We start from the raw sequence: 24108 nt of genomic DNA, 5'->3' as shown, positions 1-24108 counted from the left end.
ACATCAGGTACATGTTTTGGATGGCCCCCAAAGTGTGACAGATCATATCTTCATAGCACCACCATCGGACTAACTGTGTCATAGAAATCTATTTTAATGTCATTTCCTGCAAACTGACAAGGTCTTGGCTTCATCTTGGAGAATGAGGCAGGGTTACACCTATAGTAGTGTACTGTAGTAGGTGGAGTTACACTTATAGGACTGACGGAAGGAAACAGGTTTAGCGAACCCGAACCTTAACCCTAACCCACTGTGTTACTCTACCTGCAAGTGGAGCAGCAGCAAGTCATTTGGCCACACATTTTACACACAACATCAACTGCCTACATTCCTTCTGCATCACGTCTTTGAGATGTGGAACTTTTCCATAACGATACAAACATAACTTATATTATCACTCCCATTATCATTGTTATTATTATCATTATTATTATTAGTAGTAGTTGTAGTAGCAGTAGCAGTAGTAGTAGTAGTAGTAGTAGTAGTAGAGGTAGTAGTAGCAGCAGTAGTAGTAGTAGTAGTAGAAGTAGTAGCAGTTGTAGTAGTAGTAGTAGTAGTACTGGTAGTAGTATTGAAAAAGCTGTGATTATTGCTTTTTTATTGTAGACTGGTTGCATTCACCTTATGATTTTTCAGCACCTGTGTCTGCTTTATGAATGCTAGTTCCATTACTAACCCCCATCATACTAAATGATGAATATAGTACACAGCACAACTTCAAAGTAAAAGGCTGCATATTGTAGCTTTAAGTATGTATAGCTGATATTAAAACTGATAATCAAGAGGAATCACCCAATACTGCCCTACTGAATAAATTATTATTTATCTCTGATGACTTGCTCTGACTGTTGTTACATGGCTTGAGCTGACCACCTAGATATCAAACAACCTGATTAAATTTAGTGTCCTGAACTTGTATTGTGTGATACCAAATCACTGTGCAACAAGGGAGGATTGTGATCACAGCCAGCGTCACCAGGCTGGCGGGTTGTGAGTTCCACAGCTGCTCTGTTCATGCACATTGACATACCAACAGGCACTCCAGCTTCGACATGCTAGTTTTTCTGAAATACGAACAAAAAAAAAAAAAAAAAAAGGATCTTGAAGCCTGTCCCCTGTTGAGGGTGCCTATTTCAGTTCAAGTGTCACTGGAAACACAGGAGCAGTTGGATATGGCATCTGTAGGACACTTGTCCTTGTAGCTCCCCTCGACCTCTGTTCTCAAAGACAGTTCTCTCAAGTGGCAGATCACTGTTTGGATCACTTCAATCTGAAATAGGTCCTTGTCACATAATGGGAAATGGACACCAGAGTATGCCTGGTATGTCAGCGTATGAACAGTACACAGGACAATATTGTTTCAAAGCATAATCTGTTTCCCTGGGAGGTCAGTCTGAGTGAGGAGGCGTACAACATACTGTTATTGTATTATCTCCACTTACTAAACATTTGTTTTCTGCTATTAGATGTGAAGACCTTCAGAGTAATCTTGTTCTACAAACAAGGACGCTGTTACAGTCGGGTTTTCAGAGGCACCGCCATTTCCTCTAGTTGCAGGTGTTTGCTACTACGACACAATTGTCAGACACATGAAAGTACTGACTATGGATCTTAAAACTGTACAAGGAATGTGAACATTAACCACAACTTTTTAACAGTGTAAGGAAGACTTAACACAAGTGATCAGATTGTGAAACAACTAATCATATTCATGTATGAGCAACCTCAGTGTTAAAACATCATGCTCTATTTCTGACCAATCAGAAAGATTGCTGTTCCCTCAGAAATGTTATCTTCTACAAACATAAATGGCCAGAATGAAGCCAAAATACTGTCAGTAAAGTAGTAACCTTTATCTGCAACCTGTTTTGCTATATCTCTATTTTTTATATAATGAGAAGAAGAGACAATTAGAAAATGTATACTTAAAAGTTGTTTTTTCATACAACAAACAAAGAGATTGATCAACAATAACACCAACAGACATGTTATATATAAATTAAAAACAAAACGATTAAACTAGAGGAGTGCAGTAAGGTCAGGCTTCAGACGAGAGAGGGAGAGAGGGAGAGAGAGAGAGAGAGAGAGCTACAGAGTGAATGAAGAGAGGGAGCGGCAGTAGCGAGAGCAAATGTTTTTCAAAGTTTTTGAATCACCACAACCACAAGTAGTCCTTGATGATACAGTCATTACTGTGCACAACAAATATTAGGCTGATAGGCCCAGTAGTATGGTAGCATGCAGATTAGTTGCCAACAGATACACACACACACACACACACACACACACACACACACTCACGCTACCAATATCCCCTCCAGGCTGCTGTCTGGTGGAGGTAATTAGAATAACAAGGAAATATGAAAATAAAACATGTAAAAACAAATTAAATCCAAGCCTATTTTAGGTGTGATTTTAAAAATGGCGCGAACAACAAAGGCCCAGTTAGTGTCAATCTTAAGCCTAAATGTCATAATAGCCTGGCAGCCCTGACTGAGGATCTCAAGTTGCTCTCTATCTCATAAAATGATCGGAGATGCAGCTAATCTTTAAAAGTAAGGGGTAACAATTTTAAATCACATAGAAAACTAGCAGGCTCCTTATTGTGGACTTAATATTCACATTATTATAGATGTCGCCAATATTTTGTCCACAGTGTCTATATGTCCAATGGGTAATACATAATTAATGATATCAATTATGGATTAATATTGATATATTAATTATTGGTTGAACAACTGAGCTTTAGGACACATTAGAGAAATATTGTATATTCACCAATGGAGACCTTAAACTGTTTGACAGGTAAGATCAGAAGCAGTCCAGGGCAGTCCCAGAGATAATGACCCAAATCCCTCATCTTTTAATTATAATACCTTGGTCAATTGTGCTGAAAGCTGCACTTGGGTCAAGCAGCACTAACAAGCATTACTCTGCATTCATCAGGAAATCATTAGTAATTCTGGGCGTAGAGTCAGCTCAACCGTTTTTATGAAAATGGGACTGAGATATTATATTATTTTTGTTACCCACTCTTGGATTTTTTTTTTTTTTATTATTGTTTTGAACCAACAAATACAGGGTTTACACATGACTACCTAATTTAGATAACCCTGGTAGGCACACAGACCCATTTCTATTGGCATTTAAAGGAAGTTCCCATATTACTACTCAGTCCTTTTTCATACATATTTACTGTACTACAATACTTTAGGTGCTACTACTACAGTACACTACGATAGTTGTACTATAATGTTGAATGGAAATTGTTGTCTATTAGTAGATATTTTAGATTGGGATTTGTCCTCTGATTAGATGATCTCAGGCACTTAACTGTCATTCTACCATATTCAACCCACTGAAAGCAGCACAGGAGCCCAGACATCACTGCACAGACAACTAAATACTGTAGATATTGAGCATGCTGTGCAAAATTGTATGTTTCGGGTTACATCTACAGGGAACGCTGCTTGTGACCAATTTTCTCATTACCTGGTGCGGCACAATTACAAAGCTGACTGCTCTAGCTAATACTGCTCCATAAAACCTATTGGAGGTCCTCTGTGGTTTTTCGAACATAAAGTGTGTCTGCATAAACAGATGCCAGTTTTAAAGCGAAAACATCTGCACATCTTAAATTCGCTGGATCTCTTTCAAATTACCTGATGGCTTTGGGAGTAGCATGGGCTTCAGGAACTCTAATGTTTTTTAATAACATCCAAATGGCCTGTCCTTTACTGGCCAGGTTCAAATGCTGTCCCATCCAGGCCCAGCGGGGCTGGACAAGGTCAGGTGGTTTTCACTGCTGCACAACACATGTATGCTCCCTTATGGTTGCTCAGAGGATAGTGTTAACCCATTAGCTTGCATACTATTCTTCTGCTCACATCTTAATTCAAAACATTTGTGTAACCATTAAAAAAACAGCAATATTGAAATGATTAAATATAAAATGTGTTGTGACTAACACAACCCTTCAAAATGCCGCACATGGCTCCATGTTGTGTTTTGTGATGGAAGACTTGCATTAACTAAATAAGTGATCTTATCACCTGCTGCTTTGCCATGTTTACATGCATCTCTGCTCACTAATCGGATATGAGGTTTCTTTAGAGTTCAGGCCCTGATCGCTTCATTAGTGTGAAGCAGCTCTTCCTCCAGAGCACACAGCACTAATACCATCTCCCTTCAGACACTGTGCTGCAGCCCAGAGTGGCCTCCCGAGGAAGCAGCACCATTAAATATTAATGCCATGTGTTTAGAGGGTTTTTATTTCAAACAGCGGGTTTGTCAGCATCTTATGTAGTGTTCCTCAAGATTAAGTCCATGTGGAAATGGGGTCCCAGTGCTTTATGTACCATTGTGCCTTCAGAATAATTTAGGCCTGTTTTTCTAATGGTCTTTCTGTGTTAATATTGCCAACATTTTCACTGTGATTTTCTTAAGTAAATGGAGCATTTTTAAGTGGCTGAGAGCACTGCTTTCTCTACCTTGCAGTTTGGAGTGTAGCTGTCACAAGGTGAATAATCTTTGGGTGCATTTAAGTTGACGTCATTTCAAATATTCGATGCATGTGTTTCTCATAAGTCTTGATGCTCCCCTTTCTTCAGTTACACCCATAATGCAGAATGGTATACACTTGTTATGCTGCAATGCTGAGGAGTCTGAGAAAACAATGCTTGTCAGCTTCACCAAATTATGACATTAGAATATAACAAACATTTCAAAATGCAGAGGCTTAGCATAGTTAAGTTATACAACTATAAATGCAGACTATGTAAGCAGGACGTGCCTAAACCCATTAAAAATCTATCAAGCATTTTTGTCATCTGTCCTCATTTTTTTGTCATTTTGTTCTATTGTCCTAGTTTACATGCCGATTTCACAAATTACCCCCTCAAATGAACTTGACCTTACTCCCATATAGGGAAGTGGTGTGTGAGCATCATCCACAATTAGGTCAGGGGCGTTAATAGTACAGTGGAAACTAACACTCCCCACAACATCCTCCAGGAATTGAGTCTGACACTACTGACTCCCTTGAATCTATATTTGGGCCATGTGTGTGGATGTGTGTCACTCAAGACTACTTGGCTAATCTTCATGAGAGAAAGTAAAGTGAGTTGTGTGCCCATGGGCGGAGATCGTCAAGGCACAAAGGGAGCTCCCAGCAGGCACTGCTAACCAGGCCCTGGGCAGGTTTTTATGATACCTTTCAATCAGTGGATGATTCCCTGCTGAAATGACAGGTGATTTGACTCAGCCTCCAATTAATGACCTCATTTTAACAATTAAGAGCAGAGGAGGAAGAGGAAAGCCCCACGTAAAGGCAGTGAACTGAGCCGGGGGGCGAGTGGCGATGCCTTGACAGTAGTGGTAGACACTGCTATCCTGTTACCTCGCCCATTGAACATGACTGGAGTCTGCCGTCCCGGCTTAGGTGACCTCTCCTTCCTCTACCAGGTGGCGTCCTGCAGGGAAAGCACACATCTACGAGGAGATGACGGCGCTTGGGGATGAGGACGGAGGAGGGGTTGGGTAAGGTAGGGTGGGGTGGCTTAGGGTGGGAGGGTGACAAGCGGGTGGCAAACGTGGCAAGGGGATGATGGAGTGCATCAGGCTCTGTGTCCCCCCCACACCCCCTCCTTGCCCCCGCCCCCCGCTGCATAGAGGAAATTAAAGAGCTGTGTAGCAGGAGGGGAGGAGGGGAGGAGGGGGGTGATTTAGAGCGTGGCGCAGGGGGATGGGGACCCGGCGCATTGGAGTTAATTACTGAATAATGAGGAACAATTTATTGTGTTCTTGTTAGAGACATCAAAATGCTGGATACTGCCTATAGAAAAGCCCATGCTCCTCTCCTCTTGTTCGTCCGTTTAGATGTGGAGTTTAACTTTGAGTCATTAAAAGGTCTTGCCTCGCCTTACCTTGGAAAGTGGGGGGTGCAGGACGAGAAAACTTATCTCACTGACCTTACACCAGTTTCCTCCAGGGTCTGTGAATTTATACTAAAAAGCTAATGAGAGCTGCATTTGCATTAGAGTATCAGTCTCTCCTGATTTCAAGGCTTGTTTTTTCATTGGGGGTAAACTATAACTCTTCCCTTCTCAACATCCCACGGCTGTAAATCATCTAACTGCAAGTCATTCTTGCTGTACACTTGCACAGAGTGTCACCCTCAGAGCATGTCATGTTCACAATAGTTATGAAATCCACATGCGTGCAGATTACTCACGCAAGGGATAGTTTAAAATATGCCATCATGGTACAGGAATTTCCCCTAAATAATTATTTCAGTGTCACTGTAAACATGACCCTTCCCATATATTTGCATTGTTCATTCTAAAGTAAAGGGTTGCATATTTAATTTAAGGACATAAGTAGAGATTTTAATAGAGGAATTTAATTTAATATGTTGCTCATGAGTTTATCAAATGTATAATGTTGTGAGTATTATTATAAAGAGTATACAAAAAGAAAGGGAAAAACACTGAATGCAACTTGACATTATTCTCCACTAGAGAAAGACCATCACTCCCTCTCTTAAGAGCAAAGTGTCAGACTTGCTATCAGTCCTTGGTGGAGTGTGAAGTACCCCAACTCTTTGATGTGTTAAATATGAAATCTGACCATAGAACAAAGCAGCTGTCAGCAACCAGCACGTGTCAAAAGCAATCCACGCCAATTATTATTGAGTTTCTGTCATGCATGCATCTGCTCTGCAGATACTGAGGTGTGCATTACAATATCACAGCACTAACAAAGCCTTCAGAAAGTCTTCACAAATAAACATCACCGACTTTGGTTGTCTTCATCAAAAGGCTAGCGGAGTCCACTTTATTTGATGATTGTCTGTAAACACGGCGCAACATTCGTATCAAGGCCAGTTTGAGAAAGGTTAATTGATTTGCTGTACCACAGTCGGATATGTCAGTCCCAATGCTGTATTGTGACCTAGAGAATATGACTTTAACTTTGTCAAAGGTTCTCTGCATTAACAGCAACACAATCACTGGATCACAAATCATATACTGTAAGTTATGAGAGTTACATGCTGTGTCTCACATGACATTGAGAAAGAGAGAGGGTGCTTGCTGAGTGTGTAGCCATGCTGTGTTGCCCAAATAGATATGTTCCATCTGAGACTGATGCAGCCTTTGGAATGATCCTGCTAGACAGATGAGTGCTACTTGAATGTTAATGAGGGCTCCTTTAGACACGCATAAATTAAATGATTAGATGTCTGCAATCATGCAAGGTCCTTAGGTGTCCCCTATTTATGGCATTTGAAATGTAGCTGGCTTTATTTACGACATGTCTTGCTGCACAGGCTTCGCCACCTGAGCAGCCTAACGCTTTCAAAAGACGAGTTTTTTAATGACCTGCAAATGAATCATTCTGGCAGAATCGTAAGAGAAATGGATTCCCCCTCCCTCGAAAACAAAAGAGGGAAATTGTACCATCCACTGAAAAGCTTGCGGATGTCGAGAATAAAAGCTGTGCTACAGGAGCTGAAGAATGCAATAAAATGTATTTGTTTCAGAGATGTTGCTTGCTGAAAGACACTCTGTCAAGCCCCAGAGAAGGCCTCAGAGAACATCACAGCCTCTGATGCCTGTGCTGTGTGAAGTTACAAGTCAACTAACAATGAATCATATTCCTCGGTTCACACGCTGTTCATCATTGTTTTCTAGATGCAACAACAGCTATTTTCATCTTCATGATTTGTATTAATTACAGCATAACTCATGTCTCTTGGCTCCAGTGGTGTTTTCCCTATAGAAAACAATGTGTCAAGGCTTCAACAGAGGACGGGAACAGTACATATACTCAGTTGGCACTTCATTAATCAACATAAGAAATCAGCATCTTATCTGCCTTGATACTTACCTAGCTTGGACTGAATCTACTACAGTGGAGTGATCAACTGTATTGTATTTTATTCTATTTTAATGATGTCCACTCCATCCTATTCTGTTCTAATGAAAATTTTAATGAGATTTAATGAGATTTCATTAATGTAGTTATCGAATAGGGTACTTCAGAAATGCAGCCATGTATATCCAAATAGCTCAGCAGACATAAAGCCTTTTAATGGACAGGTAGAAAGTGACTGCTTTTCCATTGAATCGTCAGGCCCTTTTTAAAAGACATCTCAGGGTCCCAAGAAGACCCTTAGCCGCACATGCAGCAATAATGAGAAGTGCATAAGTTTCAGTCGTCCACTCAGGCCAGAGTCAGGCCTTTATATGTTTTTGTGGCAAGAGAGCAAGAGAGAGAGAGAGAGAGAGAGAGAGAGAGAGAGAGAGAGAGAGAGAGAGAGAGAGAGAGAGAGAGAGTCTGAGAGAGAAATTTCTCTTAAGATTTTCGCTTATTTCCCTCTATTTATTAGGGTAATGAATTTCCGAGTGCAGTGCCAGTTCCACTGAGCCTGCTTCTCGGCCTAATTCTCTGTAACATTTCCTCATTGCCGCTGGGGAACATTATATGAAGGCAGGGCTTACAATACCATCAATATGCCCAAGACGACAATCGGACGTCTCATAGATATTAATGGAAGTGCAAATTAAATCAAAGTTGGAGTGCAGCTATCGGGGTTATGATCAATGCCTTTTGCACAGTCAGATTTAATATGGGGTTTGTAATTTGAGTATCCAAACAAAATGTGCATCTTAATGGGAAAGATGAAAGTAATCCCACATGGGGAGGAAATAATACATTAGCTGCATTGTAATTAGAGAACTTGGAGTGCAATGTTTCCCTGGCTCAGTATTAATGTTGAATAAAAGCCTTATAAATTTACAGTGTGGATACAGGATGTGGACATTTGAATTGGTTTTTAGACACCTTTTTGAGATGTCACAAGAGGGATCTTAGAAAAAAAAAAAAAAAAAAAGATCATGCCTTCAAGTTATTTTAAATGCATTAATATGAAACCTTATCATGGAGAAAATAAATATAGCAACCTAAAGAAACACAATCAACTTAAACCCACAGTGTTAATTCAGTCCTGCAACTGATGAGGTTGCAGGAGCACATCTGTATTATTGCAACCATGGCAAACAATGAAAGAAGAACACGTCAGGTGTCACTGGTTTTGATTTTGTTATGAAATTCCTGGATTTATTTGATTACGCATAATCCTGTGGTTTAAAGCCAAGAGACGGAAGCAAAACAAAACTAAAGTATGTGAAACATGGCTCTCCTAAAAAGCTTTTAATAATGCATGATTGCGCAAATCACTGGTTTGTCACCTCTCTGGCACTGAAGTGTAATATGATATAATAACGCAGGTTGACAAAACCCTCACACTTTTATTTATTGGCAATCCATCTTTCTGAGTACACACAGCAGCTAGTTGAAATTAGCCCATATGAAGTCAGCAGGTATGAGGAGGGCAAACAGCAAAACAGGTTTTAATGAATAACACATGAGATGACAAACAGTGATAGGCAATGATCCCCACTCCATACAGTACATTCAGCAAGTCAAGTGACCAGTGCTACACACACACACACACACACATCCCCATGTGTACTTGCGCACACACACCAGACATTGCCTTGATGCAACCTCTCATGATCAAAATGAAACACCACTCAGTAGCTGGTGTCAATGTTTTTTTCAAAGAAAATCAATTGAAATCCATATACATGAACTTTTGATTATGAATTATTTTGTCTTGAGCATTAATTATTTTGTCTTGCTTTAGAAAATACAGAATGCATTGTTGATAATGGCTCATTTAAACATGCATACAATTATAAGCACTGTTCACAGGAATCTTTGAATCAAGGTCTCTAAAATGTCAGTCTATAATATGTAAATGTTTCTAAGAACTCCCACTGAAGTTACTTACGGTTCTTGGCTAAGTTAATTTTACTGGTCTGAAGACATTTTCTCAAACCTAAATTAATTCAGCCATTAAGAGCTGACAGACGATGGCAACAACATACAAGTTATACAAATATCTGAGGCAGTTTGTGATTTGATTATGTGGTAAAGCTGGTAAACATTAGAGAGAAACGGACCTTTGTTTTGAGCTGCGGTTTGATCTCAAAGTTGCAAAGAGACTATTTTCCGTCAGGTAATTAGTCAAATAAAACCCTGCCTTGGGTCATTAAGTTTGAAGTTCACACAGCAATACTAACCATTATCGGAAGATAAATGTTGACATTTTCCTTTTGCTGTTGCACCGTCTTCCCTCTGATGATAGCATCAGTGGACTCAACTCAATTTATAAGAGGTAACATTTCATCTTCAAACATCTTACCAAGTGGGTCTGTAATGGGACACCATAATCCATCAATAAAAATGTATTGATATTGTCAAATGTTAATATGTCATGTATAAACCCTCGGGTCCCTTGTCACACAGGCACAGCCTTCTCAGCACCACACATTGCCTCATCTTGTTGTTCGGCATCGACCTGGGTCTCCCTCTGAACGGCTGCTGCTGTAAAATGTTGCATGCCAAGACAGGCCTGGACATTAATCAAAGTTGATCTGAAGTGTGAGGGCACAAGTGCCTTTTTCTGCTGCAGAAATGTTTAGCACAACAGTGGTATGTACACAAGGTCTGACTCTTGAGTGTAATTGCAGCAAAAGGAGGTCATAAATAATGGATTCAAGATCACTTACACCTCATGAAACAAGCCATAGCCTTTGAGGGGAGATCACGTTTGGCAGCTCAAAATATAGATTTTGCTCTTGTGGCTGCAATTGTAAAGGAAAACAAGAGCTTTCTAAGAGGGCTTTGAAACGGTGTGCTGCAAAACATCATCACAGCAAAACAACAGTTTAGCTACAGCCACTAAATAATGCTATGAGTGAAATGCTGGCTAATTTCAGGGATTAGCAACGGAACCACTTTGGGTAAAAGAGCCTATCCTCGCCTCTCATTTGATATCACAGTCTGTGACGACTTTATGATGGCCAGTTTGCATCCTTGTACGCTTTCACTTTAATCCTTCTGGGGATGTAGCAAAGTACCTGTATTTGCAGTAATACTTCAAAAGATTCACCAGAGTGTGTGTCCTAACTTTACCTTCAACTTGGAAAGATATGGGTGGAAAAAAAAAGATCAGATTGTTAATAGAAGTTCTAACCGTGTTTGTCTTAAGTAAAGATTCGGTCTGTTGATGCAAATGGATATTGCATTTTACCAACCAGTGGTGTGGATTCATATTTGCATTTCAATGACTCTGAACTTTGACAATTATTCCAGTCACCTCTTGGCAAGCAGTGGCAGCAGATGGACATAATTACATTTTTCATACATTGGGAATGTAACTGTCTACTATCAAACCACATTTAATTGAAAGTACATTTGTATTTATTCATTTTTTTTCTTTATGAATTCATCCTGATCATCTCTCATGTCCAGCTGTTTGCATACTAGAATTGGAGAGGTATTCTTTTTTTTTTTTTTTTTTTATCATAATCTCCCCACGTATACATAAAACAGAGCACATTGTTATTGCCTTCAGATAATAGCAAATAATGTGATAACCTCTTGTTGTAACTTTGTGTCCTGAGTGTCAGTACTGTAGCTGCCTGTCTTTAGACTGCCCCTCAGTGGTAATACAAGGAAACATCCTACAAATGTCAACAGCCTTTTCAACTAATTCAGTAAAACATTGCATGCTGACACTGTGGAAAAGTTTGATTTTTCGCGACAAAATATAGGGATAAGACTCCTAATCATTTCTAATACGCCAAAACTATATTTGCTATGTTTCCGTAGTTGGAGATAAATAGCACAGAGCAGAAGAGATGATCAGATCTCTCTCCATATCTTAATGGGATCCTCTCACTCGCCATTCCCATTAATGACCAATCCCCAATTATGTAAATCAGAGTACGGTCACTAACAGTGAGAAGTTGAAGTTGCTCACATAAACACCAACAGTGTCTCATTGCACAGAGAGTGCTAATTGGCCACTCCTTTTGTATAATTGCAGAGGCCAGGGTCATGTCCTCGCCTAACCTCTCCTTTAAGTATTGTTTTCAGCACACAAACAGTTAATGGAGCAATTAAGATGGCCCTCATAAGCACCACTTGGGAGGACCAATTGGCAAGGAAGAGCCAGAGAGAGGGTGACTGAGATACTGTAACTCTAGATATGATACACAAGAAGAAGAGGCCAAAGGGAATGGTGAGTCAAGGTGCAGACAGTCTGCAATACTTCCCAATGGTATCCCATCGCAGTGTGAGTGTAAACTAATGGTAACCCTCAAATGAACAGTTCTTTATTACACACTTTATGTTTTGGCAAGGATGCTGAAACCTGATAAACAACAGGAATTAACTTCCAGTTTGGGCTGGATGATATGGGCAAATATATATTTGACCTGAAACCTCAATATCAATATTGTGGTAATATTAATCAGATCACTTCTGGCACTGTCATTAGATATGTACACAAGAGATCTTTGATAAATAGACTTTAGTGATGTAAACATGATGATCAAGCAGGTAGAGGTAAATAACAGAACAGTTAAACTTAAAGTTCAGCAAATTGTAGCCATTTGCAGTAATGCAGCTTTTAAAAACAGATATGTGATATTATGATGTCCAAAATCCAAGACGATATCAGTATCACAGTATTGATACAATATCAATATATCACCCAGCCCTATTTCCAGGGCTGCCTTAAATAACTTGAAGCAAACATCACAGCTTAGATCTGCCATTTTATTTAGTTACGTAAAATCACTTACAGTATATACTCAGGCACAATGTGAGAGAGGCTCCACTTATTGCATCAAAATATTGAACAGTCACTCCTTCTCAAGTGCACTCTGCACTTTTGAAATAGATATGATAAAAAGGCCTGATTCTTTCAGTGTTTTTGAGAAGGGCCACTAACAGATACATTCAGCAGAGCAATTGTAAAAAAAAAAAAATCTGTTCTCAAAGTGTAAAAAAATGTCAAGAAATCATCGAGCAGATGTAAGGGCACAATCTTGACAAAACAAACTGGGCCAGTGTAAAGGCACAGTTCGCCGTTTTCCTTTTCTGCCTACAGGACGGCGTTCAGGACGATGCTTGGGTCAGCAATAAACTTTAATTTGTGTGACAAGAAGACTGGTTGCAGTTTGGCCTCTTTTCGTTGTTTTTGTCCACTAAACATAAACACAGTGTTTCAAAGGGATTCCATATAAATTGAACACAAAGGGCAAAAAGCTACCAATGCTTCTATCAAACCATGTTAAGTTGATTGTGGAGTTAAATGACCAAAAGTTATTACTCTCCTTTCAAGTAGCAGTATTTGACCAAATATTCCCGTGTGAACGAATGGAAGGGAGATAACCTGGGTGCTATCTATTCCCAAGAGTAATCCCAGGAGAGCGGAGAGAGAGAAAAAGTTTCTTCTCTCCATCGACCCCCTCTTTACCACAAACTTTGCCCACCCTCTATGACTAAGTTATGCCCTGTCATGTAGTCGGAGGCGTCAGATGCCAAGTAGACCACTGCGGCTTGCAGGTCTGTCACTTGAGCCAGTCTACCAGCAGGGATATCTGACAGCCAGCGCTGCACCAGAGGCCTCAGACTCTCCGAGTGGATGAGAGGGGTGTCAACAATCCCCCTGAAAAGAAAGACAGAAAAAGAGAGAGGGAGACAGAGAGAAAAAAAAACACAACACAATGAAATCAGAAGGCATCACACTTCACAGCCAGGAGTGACAGCGTTGTTTCAGAGCCACCACTTTGGTGACAAAAATAAACCCAATTATCCTTTGAAGAAAGGGCATGGCGTGGCATCTCTGATGATATTTACTGTGGGACTGGTGGCACTTTAATGACTGGCACATCTCAGGAAGTGCCAGTGGGTATGAGGAGATGTCTGGCGTAATTTGCTCAGAGCCCATGGTTAAATACCTATTATATGCATCTGCCTGACATTCCTGCTCTGATTTCTGACTGATATGAGCTTGAAAATACTTTGATGCTCAAACAGAGTATTTGAATGGGACTTATAAGGAAAAACAGGTGTGCTGCTTTTAAAATCGTCTGCCTCTGAGCGGAGCTAGCGACTTTCATGCTCTGGCAGCACTGCGGTCTAGCAGCCCCGTGACACCATTAGTCAATCATAACCAATGCTGTTCTCTCCACTTCATACAGTGAACGTATCACAGACTTTGTATTTGAATAAACATGTCAACACGCCTGTATCTAATGTGAGGCGACTTCTGACTTTTCACACAATTGATGTGACAGTGACTAAAAGCCGTGAGGCCTGAATCACCAATGTATTCCTGTGCCTTGATATGGAATTCCAACATTTGGCTAAATTAGCACTTCCAAGGAGCGTGTGACACCTTGGTTAACATATTCCACCTCAATTATATTTCTCTTCAGCTGCCCTGTTATCTGGAACCTTTCCTGGCAATCAGAGGTGCTGTTTTCCCTCAGCCAATTTTCTAGATAATGCAGCTTATCACCGCTGCGGCTAAAGTTGCCAATGGAATCAGGCTGCAGTCAACCTCGCGAGCGCTAATTGTATCCCTTTTTTATGCATATTTACCGACTGTCACTTCAAAGAAATCAGCGGCCCATTGAGACACCCAGTTAGCGGGGGGAAAGAGAATTGCTTCTTTGCAAATTAAAATTAGCAAACAAGCTGGCGATAAATAAAGCTGAGCACGGCGCGTGAGTGAGAGCTTTGTTCTGGGGCTGTGGCTGGGCCCAGCTCACCCAGCACCACCGGACGGATTTGCTCTGGGATGGCTGGGGCTAAGGGATGCTCCACTTAACACATACACTCATAGCCCTTTTCTCTGTTCTTCTCTTTTCTTCCCGCTGCTCAGCTTCACAGACAAATAGATACAAACAAGGCGCTATTGTTGTGGCGACACTTGGAGTGAGGATGCTAATTTGATTCCCTAATTGAATAGAACAATTAGAGCAAGTGTTTGGTTGATTCATCCCTCAAGACGTCATCTAATTAAGCACTGATGCATTGTTTGAGGACTTAAATTAGTGCATCATTCTCAAATGGGGCTCTTCAAATGAAAGCAAACACACTAATCACCACTTCCTTTGGCAGCTCAATCCATTACAACACTCAAAGGTGGACTGGTGTGTTTTGGCACGGGCAAAAGAGAAAGACGGTGAGGCCGAGAACTGGCAGCACTTACGGTGAGATGCAGTTGACACGCACTCCTCTGTCAATCCATTCGGTTCCCAGTGTCTGAGTCAGTTTGACCACTCCGGCCTTGGAGGTGTTATAGGAGAGCTGCTTCTGTGGATGGGGAACTGCACACAGGAGGAAAGATGGAGATCACGACGTTTTTATTTGAGATTAATATTTCGATAACACATACTACATCATTGGCAATCATTCTACTTGGTTTAAGAAAACGCTTTCATTTTTCAAAATCATTATTTCAGCGAGCAAAAACTAAGTGACTGCATTTAGTTGAGAGAGTAGTGATGTGGAGGTTTTATATTACAGCTCTTGTGGTTTCTTGTGGATACTACATAAAAGCTCTTCCATTAGCTGCTGGGGACTCTGCGGATGAACCCATGTAAAATTAATTGCTTATAATGTCCAGTTATGCTCTGTCCTCAGCAACAAAGGCGGGGAGCCATTTGTTTGCCTTGACCATCACAGATGCTGCACACTGCATGGGATGCCGGGACAGGGGCTCATTTTCTGCCGGTTGATTAATCATCACAAGGAAGGCTCCAAGTTACATACAACTTTAGTAGTTAACCTCATCACCCGGCGATCTGACTGCCAAATGGCTTCAGTGAGAGACAGGGATGATAAATACCAGCCAGCTGCATAGAGGCAGGGACTGGTCCTGGGGAGGCAGTCTGGAGCATCCTGCATATATTGCTCTCATAGAAGAAGAAAAGAGCTAATGCACAGGGCAGAGGAATGAGTTGGAGATTACTAAAGAATTAAGACGTACACGTTGGAACTGTATGTATGGTTGAGTAGGATTGCGTAGAGTAGGGTGAGATAGTAGAGGGTAAATTTGTGGTGGATGTAGTGGAAGGTAAGGTTGGGCTGGGTTGGGTTGGATAAGGGTAGGCTAGGGCCTCAGAGGAGCAGGCGAGGAGGAGCAGAGCCCAGGGCTTACACGCAGATTGAAGGTGAAATCCGACTTATCAGGACAGGAAACACAGCTCAAAATGCCTAACAGCACTAATCCTCGCTCAAGACCTGATGATACGGCTCCAAAATACCATTCAGAAAATGCCTTCATCCTTCAAATAAACCTGCATTGATGTTTTCTCCGTCTTTAAGAGCAGTAATCCCCAGAGAAGGGAAAAGGAGGTAGAGGGAGAGCATTCTCCAAAGCCCTTTTTAACATTCACCCCGCTACTTATTGCCCATTTTAAGTGGGAGAAAACATGCTTTTTATCAGGCACGCCTATACATTTTGAATTCTTCCGGGCAGATTAAGAGTTCGAATGATACACTTTTATTCCAGAATGGAGGGACTGAGCGATCTGTTGTAATGTCCATTTAATATGCAGCTGAAATGCTGAGGTTTAACTCTGATTGTGAGACACCAATCTCTCTATCTTTAGTAAGGTCATTTTGCAACCATAACCAAATGGAATGAAAACTGTGATCGTATCAAGTTGGATATTTCCTGTCCATGTGTCACAGATTTACTGACCATCATTCTGAAAAAGTAGCGGATAGGGAGGTGGCAGTGGACACACATTCTATTCAGCAGATGGACAAAAAGCTGTCATTCTGCATTTTAATTGGGCATTTGCGACCGCTTTTTGGGCCTCCACTTGGCTAGAACAGGTCCCATCTGATTACACATTATGACAATATTATAACAGATGTCCAGACCAATAAAGTAAATTCCTGAAGGACTGTACGTAATGTGAGTAATTGATCACTTTTTTTATGTCGGCCTCTATTTACCAGCATGCTCCTGTTTTACAGATTGCCCCTGCAGTTGGGACTGGGGCCCATATGGCACAGCGGTTTACTGGCGATTTGACTATACTGCTGATGAAGTGTTGCTGTTCCTCTGGAGGAACCTGTTGGAGGAGGAACATTTCACTGGGCCGCGAATTACAAGGCTTTTACTAGGCTCTCAGTAAACTCTAAAAGTGTCTTCCGCTGTTCAAACAAGGCCGCTGGCACAGGCTGGGGTTTTGCCGATGCACAGGAACCCTCCCTTCCCATGTTGGACCTCAGGTTGCCTTCCACATCCTCCAGACAGCTCCACAGAGAGGGGATGTTTATTATGATGCAAAACCGCCTTGGCGAGACGCAATCACAACACTTTTGTATTTCCTGCTATACAGTATGCGGGGGTGGATGCATCACTATAGAACAGTTTAACTGGGGTAAAAGTTTTAAGTCCCTAATCCTGTTTTGAATGTTTTCTCCAAGTTCACTTCAAGTTTGCTAGTAGACATTCTGACATTGCAAAACTTACTTACGGCTGCCATCTTTTTTCTCTCTTTTTTTTCCGCTTTGCAACTGTATTTCCGCAATATACAATGACATGGTGTCTAATGGTGAAAATATGTGTTGTGATGTGTACTCCAGAAGTGTGGTATAAATGTATTCACCGGCCCCTTCTTCCCCCTCCTCCTCTCTGACTGACTCTCAATGCCAAATGGGGAGATTAAAAGCAGACATGGAGGAGCTCCAGAGAGAAGGTGGGGGAATAGAATCATCACTCACCTATTAGACTGGCCATAGAGGCTGTGTTGATAATTTTGCCGTATCCTTGCTTCAGCATCACCCGACCTGCTGCCTAAGGCAAGGATTCAGGGGAAATGGACACATTAAACAGCTTATTATGGCACTGTTGCACTACCAATTGCCTGTGTACAAATAAACTGCAAAACATGCATCCTATCCTTGGAGACAAACATAGCATTCAAATAACATTGTTTGCACTGAACTAGACTGTTAAAGCTGTACTTAAGGGTGACAGAGAGCATCCTATCTGGGCATTCGACAGCAGCTACATGAGCAGAACCAAATTTAGCAACTACAGAGGAGCTTAAGTTGGTTGCACCACCATTAATTAGGTCATATTCTAACTAGCTTGGACAGGAAGCCATTAGTGAAGGAGACACTAATCAAGAGTCAGTTATTTCAGCATGGTTATCCCTTGCATTAGCTTGCTGAGTGGCGCCAACTTGGCATCTTACCAGACAAGACAGCCAAAATATTTCTTATTGGTAAATGAAGCCTTTTGATTATTAAGTTGCATGACATATAATTAGTGAAAATTATCTTGTGTGTAGAAAAATCCATGCTTTGCTACTGCAGTCTTGGGATTTTTTTTTCCATCTTTCACACTTGCCTATATGTCTCCATGTGGTTTTGTGTAATTTTTCTTAAATATGTGTATCTGAATATAGATATCATCCCATTATAGCTAGGATGTTTTTGTTTATTAATGCACAATTCATTATTCATTATTTAAAGATTACAAAGATTGTTAAAATGTTAAAACATATATATATATATATATATATATATATATATATATATATATATATATATATATATATATGTATGTATATAGCCTGTGATAAATACCATTGCAAATACTACCAATATTACAGTTTTCCAAAGCTATTAGATGAACAACATATATCGTCATGTGAGAAGGTAACCCATGCAGGAGTTTAACTAAGTGCATCACTGTGGCACAACTCAAGAAACTGTATCAAGCATGTGCGTTGCATTTCACAATCCCGATGAGCTGCTTCTTATCTGTATTTTTCTCCTCAGTCTAACAAAAATGATCATATGAACTACTGTTTGTGGGAGCAGTCAAGCCGTTTTATTGTTCTGACAAGAATTTGTCATTTCGTCTAATTTAACAGCAATATTTGAATTGATTTTTGACAGGTAACTTTAATTTAAGCTATTAGTTTGAATTGAAATTTAACTTTAAAAAAAAAAAAAAAGTGTGTCTGGACATTGTCATGACATGTTGCACCAATATGCTGGTGAAACTGGCGGTGTCTGTGTAGTGGATGACCACAGTTTCTCACACACACACACACACACACACACACACACACACACACACACACACACACACACACACAGTGAGTCAAATGGATTTTACAGTTTGGCATACACACCTGACAGCACATAAAAGTCCCCCTCAGGTTGACGTTAAAGGTTTGGTCCCACTCCTCAAGGCTGGTGTCCTCACTGTTTGAATTCATGTTGATGCCGGCATTATTACAAGCAATGTGGATCACTCCCCATTTGGAGACAATGCTGTCAATCATCCTCTGGACGTCTTCAGGTTTGCTTACGTCAGCGGCAATCGGAAAAGCAAGGATTCCTGTGTTGGAAAAAATGGAAATTTATTATAATTTTATAGGTGTAACTGTAGTTAATTGTAAAGTTGTTGCTGTGCTTTTTCAAACCGATTATATCCTGTGCACACAATTTATTTAAAATGCTTAAATGTAAAAAATTAACAAAATCAAAAAAACAAACAATAAATCAAACATTCTCATGAGTTCATGAAAATGCAATTAAACAGCGGTTTGCTTTTTTAAGTGTAGTTCATTTCATGCTGTAAGACAGATGTAGAGGAGAATCACAACCCATACACTGTAGGGAACAACGTTTGGCCGGGCTCAGTAGGGTTTTATCCTGTTGAAGGCTGCCATCTGCTGGCAAAAATGTGACTGACCACTGTGTCACAGACTGACCTATCGAGTGGAGGTGTTAGTGTCAGTGTGTGGTTTTCAGCTTTTTTCCACCGACGCTCATTAAAATTGCGATAATAATTCAAGTGCACACATCATAGTCTAATTAATTCACTTGCTGTGGTGGATCCAGTTATGCAAACAAGCAACTAATCAAGCCATGAGCACTGAGAAGATCACTGGAATTTCATTTGTCTATCACCCTAAACAGTAGTTACCACTTCTTTTGAATTAGAGGGTTTCATAATTACATGGCTCACAGAGACACAGAGTTATGAGGTTTTGATATCCTTTGCATCCCATTTTGGTTATTAGCTCTTTTCTGCTCTCTGTGGACAATGCCCCATCTGAGGTGCCATTTATGGGACATTATTTGGGCCAGGACACCAGACAAAACGAGATGCCAGAGTGGCCTTGGTGTTAACTGCAAAAAAATATTAAATAAAAAGAGAATTCATGTAACAATCACCTCTTTCACAAATGAGAAATAATTTCTGTTTGGTACTTGTGTCAGTGCATTAATATAATAAAATAGAATGTAACACTAGATTGGACTTTGTTTTTCCAAGCGCATAAGTGCTTTAGGTGCTTGGTTGATATGTATTATCAGAATGACACAGTACAACAGTAAATATACACTTGCTGCCATATCCAATCTTATTTTAATGAGCAACTGGGGACAGGGTGGAGATATCCAGCTCATGCTTAAGTCTACTTCTTATTTTACTGTGTTGTTATTTGTTCTTTCATTCAGTCTATCATGTCTGACCTTTGAGAGAGAGCTCCGTAACCACAGCTGCGGCCTTCACTTGGTCCATGTCCACCACGGCCACCTTTGCTCCAGCCTCGCCCAGGGCGTGAGCGAATGCTCGGCCTATGCCCTGCCCAGCGCCTGTCACATAAGCCACCTTGCCACCGAGATGCATTCGATCCAGGATTAGATGCCCACCGACACCGCGGAAAACCTCATCATCTGTTATTTTACCCTAGCACAGACAAACAAAACAAGCAGACATGATCAATAGGAATGGGTCTGCTGATAAGACACAATGAACCAATTGCAAATCATCAGTACAAGTATGATAACCAGTGACTGATCTACTCTCAGTATTTGAGAGTAGATCAGTCACTGTCAGTGGTCTCATTTAACCTCACTGATCTCTGATGATTGAAGTTATTTTACAATACCAGCACACTGGAGCACGCAGAAGCCACGGGTACTCGTCGGATGATACTGAGGCCATCCCTAAGGGGGACGATGACCTTTAAAACAATGAACACATCATCAGTGTACAAACAAACAAACAAAGAGGAACAGTCAGACACATTCCAGTGGATTTAAACTGACCTGCTCCACACGTGGATCGTCGGAGACAAACTGGTTGAACTGTCGTAATGCCAGTCCATTCTCATCTGTGGTGTCTTTGAGATAAACTTTGCCCTTGAAAAGTGTGTTATCCACACATATGACCCCTTGCAGCCTCAGGAGATTGTTGTCCAGGATGTAGTTGTAGTAGTTGATGTAATTATTCTTGTCTGCATCAATGAAGACCATGTCGAACTGCTCACCTGCAGCAGCCAGCTCCTAAATGGTACAGATTGCTATCAGAGAGCCGGCCACGTGTCACACAGCTTGTGTTTGTGTTTTTTTCACTGATAAACACCAAAGAAGTGTAATGTTAACCTTTGTGCACTCTAGCTATGCAAGGCATGTGACTTGACAGGCTTCAAGTAAGGAATCATCAATCCAACCACTCAATCTGGACTTCAAAGCTGCAATACAGTTTGTTTTTTCTTTCACCTTCAGGGTATCCATGGCAGAACCAATCTTGACAATAATCTTCTTGCCATGTGGAGACTTGTCAAAAATGGGCTGGGCAAATTCTTTGAGGTATGGTTCCAACTCGCAGGCAACCAGGCAGCCATCCTCGGGAAGCCCCTCGGCCATGGACAGAGCTCCATAGCCGGTGAACATCCCTATCTCGAGGACTCTCTTGGCTTGACTCATGTGGACCAGCATCTTCAGAGTTTGGCCTATCAAAAAGACAACACAGATGATGCTGATGTAATTAGCTTAACTGATTACTCACTGCCATTGTTACAGGAGACTTGATCAACCAACCTTCAACGTGTCCAGTGACACACTCCTTTGGAAGTTTGAATATAGTCTTGCCCTCCTTATGTGCTTGTTCCCAGTCATGAGACACTGTTTTCCTACAAAAACATTAATAAATATCAATACTTACCAAAGGCAGCAGTTATTCAGGGTTTGGACAAAAAACACTGTATTTGAAACCAAGGCATACTTATAGAGCTCTGCCAGAGGTTCACTTTCTTGGGTGGTCATTCTTTCCAGGTAGTCATCCAGTCCGCTGGCAATGTCCAGAGCCTTCTGCAAGTAACTTTTCAGCTCCTCTGGGATGCTGCCATTTCCTTCAGCTAATTTTTTGGCTTTTTCTAAGAGATCCACAATGTGTTCCACTGGGGTGTCAGGAACTGGAGGAATAAAACAACAGTTTTAATGAGTGTCACCCTGAAGAAAACCTTAGTTTTCTCAATTATTCCTATTGGGGCATATATTGTGTCTGTGGTACTCTTTAGTGAGTTAGTTTCCCTTATCATACTGTATAATAGGCCTATCCCTACAAACAGGGTACATCCCTACAAACAGGGTACATACTTGTAACATTCCCCATGCTGTAAGTTTCCGTTTGGTTACATTTCTCATGACGCTTTATGAAAGTTATGAACGTTCCTGTTTGATTTACTGGTTCTAGGAACACTCCCAACAACATTCCTTTACAGTTGTTCTAGGAACGTTCTCTAATGGTTCTTGGGGAGCTATTTTCTTCAATGCCTAAACAGAACCTCTCGAGAAGGCTCTATGCATGTTCCTGCATTGTTACAATAAGCAAAATCTCCACAGAGCCATTGGCTGATACTGACTAAAACAAAATTCAAATTGTTGTTCACATCCACTAGCAGTGATGGAAGACCTACCAGGTGTCCTCAGGTGCTGTTCGCGCTGCATTGGCACACACAAACAAATACACTTGCTGCATACACATGCAGAGTGCACATGACCAACCCCAAAATAAGTGAGAAAATTTCTATTCTGCATTTTACACATTTTGTTTTATTATTGTGTTGACTATATGACATGTCTGGAGCACAGAGGAAATAAGCTGTGCCAATAACTTACAGTGACAATGATGTAATTCATCCTGTGGTATTTTCTGTGGCATCACCAGAGTTAGGCAGAGTATTGAAACATCATCCTGCTCAATCATAAGTACTGTAACTAAAAGATTAAGTATAAGGAAACTTCTGGTGTGGAAAACTAATTTAAGAAAATAGAATAATTATGCTAATACTACTAAAACTACTACTACTGCTACTAATACTACGACTAGTAATAATAATAAAGTAGATCATTTAAAATGTTTTCAGTGCAAAAGGTATTGATTTACTTGTTACATGTGATCGTCTCTATGCAATCCTAAAAGGGTGGGAGGAGTTCAGAATAGATCTATTCAAATGCAATAAATACATACTGCAGAATAAAGAGGAGAAAAAGGCGAGATTACCCAAGACTTTTCTTCTTTGCTAAATGACCAATCACAGTGTGTCCTCACAACTTGACAATCTGCAGCTGTCAAATTTCTGCTGCGCATGAAGAGCCCTCTAGAATATAGGCCTATATTATACTACACTCATCTTACTTGGTGTAAAATTTGCAACTGCATAAGAATAAATTAAAAATCAAGCAGCAAACAATAAAACAGTGCAATAATGAAACATTTCAACTTGTCTTTGCTTTCCATTCTAGCACTTTTCTTATCATCAGTAGTAACAATAGTAGCAATATTAATAGCATAAGCAGTGGGTGTGGACATAGTGGTACTGGCCCTGTAGCAGGATCCTTGCAGTAGTAACAGCATTGGTATTGTGAATGCCACGTTGTCCAATAGGCAGCAGCAAGTGACGTGTGCTTCCCAACTGGCAGCTGCCAACTGTCTGCACAAACTTTTTTTTTGGAAGTTGAAACATGAGTCATCAGTCTGCAGCCCGAACTCATTCATGCTGCGCTTTCCTCAGCCTCGTCCGCCGACCTTGCTGATCTGAATCAGACCCTGTCACACATAGTAAAATTAGGTAACAGGCTTACCTTTTGCAGGCGGCATGGTGCACTTCACACGCGGGTCGCACGAAATTGTCGATATACCTACAACGGCAGCGGGTGGCCGGTACCGCGTGGACGGTTACATTAGAGGACAGCGGGTATGCAAATGAACACTCAAGGGGCGTGGTCAAGTGCTTGCACAACGCACGAGAGAATCCTTATCAAACAAGGCTGCACGTGATTGACTGGGATCGTTTCCAAAGGTGGAGAGAGAGAGGAAGCGTGTGTGATAGCGAGAGAGAGCGAGAG

At 40.9% G+C, this 24108-nt stretch overlaps 1 protein-coding gene across 1 annotated transcript; it reads right to left on the bottom strand.

Annotated features, from left to right (window-relative positions):
- Positions 1-12679: 12679 nt before the first annotated feature.
- LOC115359504 (uncharacterized) lies at positions 12680-24001 on the bottom strand. The gene is made up of 11 exons (XM_030052027.1): positions 23845-24001; positions 21983-22172; positions 21799-21890; positions 21478-21710; positions 21025-21261; positions 20865-20939; positions 20446-20662; positions 19095-19303; positions 17671-17743; positions 15140-15257; positions 12680-13588 (listed from the first exon to the last, which is right to left on the bottom strand). The coding sequence occupies exons 1-11, from the start codon at positions 23858-23860 to the stop codon at positions 13393-13395; spliced, it is 1656 nt and encodes a 551-aa protein (XP_029907887.1). The 5' UTR covers positions 23861-24001; the 3' UTR covers positions 12680-13392.
- Between the last annotated feature and the right edge of the window lie 107 nt (positions 24002-24108).

This window comes from Myripristis murdjan, chromosome 5, assembly GCF_902150065.1.
Source record: "Myripristis murdjan chromosome 5, fMyrMur1.1, whole genome shotgun sequence".
Taxonomy (NCBI): Eukaryota; Metazoa; Chordata; class Actinopteri; order Holocentriformes; family Holocentridae; genus Myripristis; species Myripristis murdjan.
The sequence above is the reverse complement of the archived record's forward strand: the minus strand, read 5'-3'. Positions and strand labels throughout refer to the sequence as shown.

Coding starts and splice junctions, on each gene's coding strand:
- LOC115359504 (XM_030052027.1), bottom strand. Junction 21,262..21,477: donor CTGCCATGGATACCCTGAAG/GTGAAAGAAAAA, acceptor TGTACCATTTAG/GAGCTGGCTGCTGCAGGTGA. Junction 19,304..20,445: donor TACGGAGCTCTCTCTCAAAG/GTCAGACATGAT, acceptor TTTCCAACACAG/GAATCCTTGCTTTTCCGATT.